At 50.4% G+C, this 8,976-nt stretch overlaps 1 protein-coding gene across 4 annotated transcripts; it reads right to left on the reverse strand.

Moving 5' to 3' along the window:
- Positions 1 to 438: 438 nt before the first annotated feature.
- On the reverse strand, positions 439 to 8,896 carry DPAGT1 (dolichyl-phosphate N-acetylglucosaminephosphotransferase 1). Of its 4 annotated transcripts, none has more exons than XM_077919587.1 (11): positions 8,753 to 8,885; positions 7,467 to 7,572; positions 6,045 to 6,414; positions 5,679 to 5,799; positions 5,347 to 5,560; positions 4,620 to 4,766; positions 4,308 to 4,392; positions 2,989 to 3,177; positions 2,118 to 2,205; positions 1,723 to 1,878; positions 439 to 1,420 (listed from the first exon to the last, which is right to left on the reverse strand). In XM_077919587.1, exons 3-11 carry the CDS (start codon positions 6,197 to 6,199, stop codon positions 1,355 to 1,357), a joined length of 1,221 nt encoding a protein of 406 aa, XP_077775713.1. In that variant the 5' UTR covers positions 6,200 to 6,414; positions 7,467 to 7,572; positions 8,753 to 8,885; the 3' UTR covers positions 439 to 1,354. The 4 variants fall into 4 exon arrangements, with proteins under 4 accessions (XP_077775713.1, XP_028563659.2, XP_028563657.2 ...); XM_028707826.2 differs by having other exon boundaries at positions 7,460 to 7,572; XM_028707824.2 differs by lacking the exon at positions 7,467 to 7,572 and having other exon boundaries at positions 8,753 to 8,896.
- Between the last annotated feature and the right edge of the window lie 80 nt (positions 8,897 to 8,976).

Below are 8,976 nucleotides of genomic sequence, written 5' to 3' on the forward strand. Positions count from 1 at the left end.
CTGAAATTTAAAAAGTTTATCAACTTTAGCCCCCACCCCTAGAAAAAGGGCATCAACTTTGACTTCGCCCCCCCCTAAAAAAGGTCAAAAACCTTTGCTCTCCCCCCCCCATGGGTCGATCACTTCCAGAGTGTTTATACTGGGAGTAGATCACAGTCGCTTGGGAGTTGGACATGCCTGTTCTAGAGAGATAGTTGGCTGAGAAAGCTTGAAAACTTGGTTGTGCACCTCAGATTGCTCAGATTGCTCTTCCTTCAGTCATTTGTCCTTCCCTCATGACTAAAAGCTAGGATGTCACCTGGGTGATGTATTATTTTCCATTCCCTCCTCCCTCTTTCCTCCATCCGCAACATGTCACTTCCAGCTAATTCAAGCCTCCTCCTCCATTTCAACACTCAGGCCAGCTCCGTTTAAGCAAAAGACAACGAAACCAAAAAGCACTATACCAAATCATCTTCATTTGGGTTTGTGAGAGAGAGTTGGACAGTAGTATAGAAACGGTTTAGAAGAGCAGCCCTGAATAGACCGTCAACAGGATCTTAAGGAGGTTTGAACTCAAGTCAGTCCCACCAGGTTCAATTGGAATTCCTTCCCACTTTGCTTGCGGGAGCTTCGGGGTCACTGTTTTGGCACTGCATTAGCCATGAGACCATAAAAACAAAGTCCTTCAAAACAAACACAGCACAAACAACTAGGAGGGAAACTGCAATTGCAAAGCCCACACCCCCATCAGAGCTGTTTGGTGCTTTGATTCTATCAAGATTTTGACAGTGAAGCCTTGCTCAAGTAGTGACAGGTAGCCTGAAGGGGAAAGTTGCTTCCTTCTGTTGGGGAGGGACACGCACACTTACTCCTAGAGCATAAAGTAGCTCTCTCTCACTCTCTCTCATAGCAGGAGACTTGAAGGACAAAGATGCAGGGAAAATGGGGAGCATTGCAATAGGGAGAGCCGAGTTCTGCTTACATGCATTTTTTTGCCTGTTTGCTTCTGTTTGTGTTTCAGGGTAGCAGCACAATGCTCCACTGCAGAAAGATATTCAAAAGCCAACCCTCCTGCCACCCAAATTATGGCGTCTCCTCCCCTGTTAGTATACAGGAGAGAGAGAGAGAGTACTGACATACAAACAAAGTGCAGTTCCTATAACAGGAGTAGCAGCAGCAGCAGCAGCAGCAGATGCTCTCCAAATGGACACAAAAGCCCACAAGACATCAGTGCATCCCCAAAGTCCCCCCAGAAGCCTTTCTCCCTCTTGAGAAGGAAGGCTGACTGCCCTGGGGCAAGTGCAGCTGTGGGCCATGTGGGAGAGAGCTGCGAGGCAGTCCACCAAGCAAGCACCAACGGGGCAAGGGCAGCTCAGACGTCATAGAACAGCCGCACGAGCTGGTACCGGATAGAAAAGGCGATGATGCTCCCCACAACCTATAAAACAGAGGCAAAGGGCATTGTGTAATCTGAGAAGATGGGATATTGCCCACATAGTTGTCAACACCATGAAATTGGATCTGGCAGGTTAGAGGAAGGGCAAATCTCTCTACTCTCTCTCCACCCCCAACCTCCCATCAATGTTTGATTAAAAATTATGTGGCAGTTGATGTGACTCAATGCCTACTGAATTTTAACTTGGAGAAGGGAGCTGGATTACCAACCCATTTGAGATACAGAGATACAGCATTATTCAAAACTTTCCACACTGGCCTGCTCTTTCTCCCAGCGCCTCTTACCTGCATCAGCAACAGCAGAAGGGTCAGGGTTCGCTCAGGGGTTGGTCCTATAAGCTTTATCACAAAGTTAATGAGCGTCATGTTGTTGCATTCTGTGAATTCCCCATCTTTGTCCACTCCTTGATGCACATCCACTAGATGGAGTTTCTCAGATATCTGGGGAGAGAACCTTCGTTACCGGTGCTGCTCTAGGATTAAGCGAGAGAAGCAGCAGGTGTTCCACCCAATCGTATTTCATTAGCCCAAAGTAAACCTGGGTGCTCCTACCTCCACTGCATCTTTTCTCTCTTACACAACCCCTCCCCATTACACTTTCCCTTCTAACTGGTTCTCAAAGCCTTTTCTTTCAGCCGAGCTATCCAAGTGTATGGAAGGTGATATTATTCTGTCCTTACCTTGAGGATATTTGCTCCCAAGGGAGAGAGGTTCTTGGGCTTGAATCTGGAATAGCTCATCTCTAGATTTCCTGTGTCTGGATTGAATCTGCAGAGAGATAGGCTCCCATCAGCAATGAAAAGGGACACAATGGGAGAAAGAATGCAGGATGAGGTTCTGCCAGGAATAGATGAAAGTACCCAACCTAGGAGACTCACCAAAGCATTTCCTATGAAAACAGGTAGCTTTGCAGGGCATATTTACACTATCTAGGCCTGAACAAAATATTCTTGGAAACCAGAGTTTACAACTGCTTTCCAGCCTTTGATAGTGATTCCCTAACCCCTTTATCAAACTACAGTTCTCAACATCCCTTGTTTAGAAGCCAAGGACTACATTTGTGGTGCTCTAGTTGCACACAAAAAAGCCAAGGACTACATTTGTGGTGCTCTAGTTGCACACAAAGGGACGCGGGTGGCGCTGTGGGTAAAAGCCTCAGCGCCTAGGGCTTGCTGATCGAAAGGTCGGCGGTTCAAATCCCCGCGGCGGGGTGCGCTCCCGTTGCTCGGTCCCAGCGCCTGCCAACCTAGCAGTTCGAAAGCACCCCCGGGTGCAAGTAGATAAATAGGGACCGCTTACTGGCGGGAAGGTAAACGGCGTTTCCGTGTGCTGCGCTGGCTCGCCAGAGCAGCGATGTCACGCTGGCCACGTGACCCGGAAGTGTCTCCGGACAGCGCTGGCCCCCGGCCTCTTAAGTGAGATGGGCGCACAACCCTAGAGTCTGTCAAGACTGGCCCGTACGGGCAGGGGTACCTTTACCTTTAGTTGCACACAAAGCATGACAGCATCTAACAGGGAGTGGAGGGTTTTTGTCGTTGTTGTTGTTGTTACCTGGGCAGCCGATGGCGTGGGCAAGGAATGATGTGGAACAGCTGTGGCAATGAATAGAGGAAGTTGAGCACTTGTGGGATAAAGAAGAGCAGCATGGTTTTGCTGAAATGCCCGAGGATCCCCACCACAGCAAAGGTCATGCCAGCGAAATAGCAGAAGGTGTCGCCCACAAACACACGGGATGGGTACCTGCGCTCAGCCGGAGGAGAGACAGTCAATCAGTACACAGGCAATGCATTGCAGAAGAAGACCCAGCAGGGGGTCACTCCTGGCACTCATGTGCTACCCAGTATTATGTCAAATGTAAATAACATGTTTGTTTTTGTTGGCGGTGCATGAGGTTGGAGAGCTCAGAACATAGTTGGTTGCATTCAGTTAATTGCAGTGAGTTTTGTTTGTGTGTGAGAGAGGGAAGAGCTTGCTTAGTTAAATTAGTTTCTCTCCCCCCACAACCTCACAATTCCTATGACAGCATCATCTCACACAGAATGTAACTGACCTGTAGAGGTCTTTATGGACTTTATGAATTAAAAACAATTCAAAAACCTCAGTTGTTGAACGTAATCCATTCCAGAAGCCCATTCGGCTTCTGAAATGTTCGACAACCAAGGCACGGCTTCCGATTGGCTGCAAGAGCTTCCTGCACTCAAGCGGAAGTCGTGTTGGACATTCGGCTTCTGAAAAATGTTCAAAAACTGGAGCATTTACTTCCATGTTTTCAGCGTCTGGAAGCCAAGGTTTGACTCTGTGTGTGTGTGTGTGGGGGGGGGGTTATTGTTGTTAAATATGGAGTGGCGAAGGATGTAGGGAGAGGAAACAGCTTGTGGAGCACTGGGCACAGCATGAGAGGAAAGAGAGATGCCCTGGAGTGCTTATTCCAGTTTCAGTGGTGTCAAAAAGCTGCACCTTCAGTAGTGTTTGTTGGCATTTGGTAGGGTGGGGATCTTCCTCCTAGTTAAATTTCACATGTATGACCCACAAGCACATTTGTGTTTTTGTTTAAATATTCTAAATGGGAGCATTTAGTTTTATGGCACTTTGAAGCTCCTTCTAATGCAGCTGCCCTCATAGCCACCAGATCCTCCCATAGAGCAACCCAGAGAAGGCACTGCTCTGGAAATTTTATTTCTCATACCAGAAGTCCCAACAAGAACATTGACTGGAATTATGCAACCCACGCAAACCCTCAAAATGGCAGCTGTATCAAGGCACCATAACCTGCCTTGTTTTGAGTGAACTCAGAAGCCTGCAACCTCTCCCTAACACACACCCTTCCACTGGAAAGAGGCTGGCTTTTTCAATTCCATGGAGTTTCTTACCAGTTGTGGTACAGCAATCCCAATGTGGTAAAGAAAAAGGGAATCATGAAGTAGAGAGAGAAAACGTGGTCATCTCTGTAGTCTCCTGGGAGTAAAAAATTAAAAAGTAGGAAGGTCAGCCAGTTGACACCAACTGCAGAGACTCCAGCCACCCATGTGCTAGTCCACACCAAGCCCACAGCTGCTACTAAAATGCCAGCATGTATGCTGAGGGGCAGTCCCACATTTGCTCTGCATCTAGCCTGAAGAACTGCATATCATCCCACTCAAGAAACTCCATGTGCCAACCCTCTGACATTAGATCTTTCTCACCGTTTAGCTCTACGATGTTGAAAGTTACAATTGAGGCAGCAATCACCAGCGACTGCCCAGCCTCCAGGCCATTAATGCCCGCAAGAATGTTGATGGCATTGGTGCAGAACACAGCCAGCATCCCCATGTACACATAGTACAGGATTCCTGCAAGAGAAAACCCACTTTTACTCAAATTCCTTGTGAGGACACCAACCATGCAACACCAGGACCGCAATACCTCAAGGACCACCTCTTCCCATATGAACCTAACCTGAGATAATCTTCTGAGGCCCTCCCTTTGTGTGCCTCCTCCTCGAGAGGTCCAGAGGGTGGCAACATAAGAACGGGGCCTTCTCTGCAGTGGCTCCCTGTCTATGGAATGCTCTCCCCAGGGAAGTTTGCCTGGCGCCTTCATTATACACCTTTAGGCGCCAGGCAAAAACGTTCTTTTTTAACCCGACCTTTGGTTGATCTCATTGACATCCAACACTCTTTTAGAATGTGGCTTTGGGGGGGGGGGGTGCAGTTTATTGGGTTACTGTTTTTGGTTTGATTTTATATGTTGTGGTCTTGTTGTGAAATGCCCCGAGACCTCTGGGAGTAGAGTGGTGTGTAAGCTGAATGAATGAATGAATAAATAAATAATTCTCCACGGGGAAAGATGGAGTGAGAGGCTTGGCAGTGTCTCTAACGCTCAGCACATTTCTCAGAGCAGACCTGCTTGGGCAAGCCCTGGGGCACTTACCGAGGTCTAAGTGCATGCCCAGCAACATCCGGAAGGGCTTAGGCACCACAATGGTGGTGTTCCCAAAGTTGGTGAAGTAGACCATGAGCAGGGGCAAGGACGCCATGGTGGGCAGAAGCAGCTTGTGGCGCCAGCGCAGATTGAGAACATCGTCCGCAAAGCCCAGGAAGATCATGCAGCAAATGGCAAGGAGGGAGCCAATGAGGGCCACAAACTGCAAGGTAGGGAGAAGCTGTAAGAGTCCTGCCCCTTGCACTTATCTAGTCGACTCAACTCTTAACATGTCCCCCCCCCCCTTTCTTACAGGCTCCACCCAATGCAGCCACTCTCACCTCATGGTGTGGGAATGCCTTGCATTGCTCTTCCACAAAGCAGCTCAGAAAGGGCACTGGGATGAAGCAGAAGAGGATGATCAGGAACACTGCTCCACTTATGACACCTTGGGACTCTGGGCTGGGAAAAGACAACACACAAGGTAATGGGTACCTCATCTCTCCAGGACCTTGCTTGTCCTGCTTACTGGGGTTCCGGGTTAGGGGTAAAGACTTAGCTGAAAGAAAGCTGGAACGCCCAATGAGAAAAAAGGAATTCCCCTTATTAATTCAGAGCCCCACACTTCCTCACAGGCCCCTAACTTGGCAGCCCTCCAAGTGCAGTCTGAATCAAAACTGAATACAGGAAAATCAAGAGCTACTCACATGGGTTGCTTGGAAGTTTTGTTCAAATCAATCCCAAAGAGCTTGGCAGCAATGAAGTGATCCTTGAAGGCTGGAATAAGTGTCAGTGTTGCTACAAAGCCCACAAGGGAGCCAAAGAAATTGATCAGCAGGGGGGTGGTTAGCAGCCTCCCCATCTCAGAGCTGGATCTGGGTGCTCCCAAATGACAAAGCCAATAAGCCAAGGAAGTCTGTCTGTCGTCCGTGCACTTCTTCCAGTCGTAGCCTATCTGGGACAGCCACAGCAGACACCACTTGTCAGAAGTAACATAACAGAGAAGGAACCCTTAGGCCACAACCACTGGCAAAAGGTTCCTGCTTCAGAAGCAGCCATGGTGATGGATCTTCATAACTAAGGGGGAAAAAATAGCTGGTAACCAACAATTCATACTGAATGCAAAATTTACATGCATTTCATATTCTCCTCAGATGATGTGACCTTAGCCACAAATGGGATCATCCTGCACATGGAGGGGGGGTCACCACAGGTGTGTCTAAGATGACCACAAAAAAGTGCATTGGGATCAAGCAATCTGGGGCCAATAAATCACTGCCCCACCCACTTTGCTGAAACAGCACACATGTGCCAATGAATAGGATATAGACCTAGACAGCTCAGTGGATTAGAGTGTGGCATTGTTAATGCCAAGGTTGCAGGTTCAAGTCCCATATGGGACAGCAACATATTCCTGAATTGCAGGGGGTAGGACGAGATGATCCTCAGCGTCCCTTCCAACTCTACTTTTCTACGATTCCATGAACTCTCTGGTCTGTTCCTGGTGATGGGGTACAGTTGTCTCCTCCTAAACTAGGGGTAGGTAACTTAGGGTCCTCCAGATGTTGCTAGACTGTAACTCCCATCATCCCTGACAACTGGCCACGCTGGGTGGAGTTGATGGGAGTCCAACACCACCTGGAAGACTGTAGACTAGCCAATCCCTACCGTGCACCTGCTAAAGAGCAGCCTTCGCAGGTGCTCTTGGATCCCTACTCCCATCAGTCACAGCATCCTGAATGGCCAACCGTGAGGGATGGTGGGAGTTGGAGTCCAGCAATACCTGGAGGGTCAATGGGTAGTCACTCCGGAGCTGAAACTTTCGTGCTCTGTCTGCTCCCCGGCACCCAAATTTCTACCCCCCAGCCTGGAGAAAGTGGCCAGACTCCTGCCTACCAGAGGCGCAGGATGCTCCCCTGGGTTCCTGCCCGTCGCCACCGAAACACCGGCTTGATCCAGCTGTCGTCGAGATTCGGGAAGGGAGTCTCTCCGGCAAGGGCGCGGGGGATTTCCTTTTAACGTCCCTATAAGCTTGGCTGGAGTTTCCACCCGGACATTATATGACGTGACACCGCTAAATCCTAGCGCGACCCACTCAGTGCGAGCATATTACAGAACGCACTCCATGCCTTGTGAAGCCGCGGACGCCATCTTCGTTGCTGGCTACTCGACGGTGTGGCATATCGGATTCTCAAAGCCGGGCCCCATGTGCCGCAAGAGATCCGGTGACCCTAACTGTTTGACAGGTTTGGCGGAGGAAATACGACGGTCACAGAGTTGTAAGGAACGCCCACAACAAACATGGCGGCCCCCCGAGGATCACGTGACAACTGCCCTTGGACGTTTCGTTAAACTACACGTCACCTGGCTGCCGATTGGCTCGGCGAGGCGCTCCAGAGCCAAGCGGGGCCATTTAAAGGGACAGCAGCTTCTTAGTAAATCTCAGGAACCCAGCTGGAGGGGGAGCTCTTCCCTAAAATTCTATGTCCGGGAGGGGAAACCTGTGTTTTTTCAGATGTTCTTGGGACTCCTACTCCCATCAGCCTCACCCAGCACAGCACATTTCAGGGATGGTGGGAGCTGTAATCCCAACAACACGTGTTGGTGATGGCACTGGTGGGACACAGGTTAGCCCCCCTAGTTTCACATGATGCTATAAGATGACACACGACCAGCCTACCCCAACCCGATGCTCTCCAGATGTTTTGGACTCCCAGCAGCCCCTGCCAGCATGGCCAGTAGTCAGAGATGATGGCCATTTGGCATCCCAGCAACATCTGGAGGGCCACGAGAAAACCACACCCCTATTCCAGATGTTTTCGACTACAACTCCCATCAGCCCTGTAAATCATACTATATGGTGGTGCGAGTTGGAGTCCAAAATTTCTGCAGAAGCCTCTTATTTCCGCATGTTGCCGCAACAGAATGGTGCCCGCGATCCACGGTACTTCCACTCAGATCTTTCGGTTACTACAGATCAACAGCCACCCTCATCCCAACGTCCCTGCCATATCCTGCTCGATAAAAAAATCAGAAAGAGAAAAAAGTCTACTAGTGGAGCCAAGGTCCTAGTTCCACCCCCAGCCCAGGTCCGCCCACCTCCCTAGACACGTCCAGAGCGCCCAGAGTTCTCCCCGGGGACCTCAGCTCGGCTTCGCTCCCAGTAGCCACACCTGGGAAGGAATCCTCAACACCCTTCCTGTAATAATGCTAGGCTCGAGCTGCAAAAGGAACGTCCCGGCTTCCGCAGGCATGATCGACGGTCGTCGACCTGCGGACGTTCCCCTTTCCTATGTCATCCTGGTCCCCAAGGCAGGAGCCGCCTCTTTCTTTCTGCGCATCTTGGCCGGCCAGCCAGACCCGCTTCCAAGTAACCCCCGCCGGCTCCTCGCATACCCTCAGACGGTACCCTTACCGAGTGGGCGGCTTGTCTAAGGATTCCCCTGGGCTGCCTCAGTCCTTTCCAGTAGCAGCTCCCCTCGGGGGTCTCCGAGCTCGAGGTCCGGTGCGCTCGTTTCTGCGCCTTTAAGAGGTCGGAGGGAGGGAGAGGAGAGCGGAAGGGAAGAGGCGGCGGCAGCACCACCAGCGTTTGGCCCTGCCCAGCTAAGCCGCTACTGGCCGTCGAGGGCAGCTCGTCTC

The sequence above is a fragment of the Podarcis muralis genome, chromosome 15, assembly GCF_964188315.1.
Source record: "Podarcis muralis chromosome 15, rPodMur119.hap1.1, whole genome shotgun sequence".
Taxonomy (NCBI): Eukaryota; Metazoa; Chordata; class Lepidosauria; order Squamata; family Lacertidae; genus Podarcis; species Podarcis muralis.

Bases quoted from the DNA above. Each gene is read 5' to 3' on its own strand.
- DPAGT1 (XM_028707824.2), bottom strand. From the start codon at position 6,199: ATGGGGAGGCTGCTAACCACCCCCCTGCTGATCAATTTCTTTGGCTCC. The intron at 4,767-5,346 runs GTAAGTGCCCCA...TTTCTCTTGCAG, and splicing joins GGGCATGCACTTAGACCTCG to GAATCCTGTACTATGTGTAC. The intron at 1,879-2,117 runs GTAAGGACAGAA...TTCTCTCCCCAG, and splicing joins TGGGAGCAAATATCCTCAAG to ATATCTGAGAAACTCCATCT.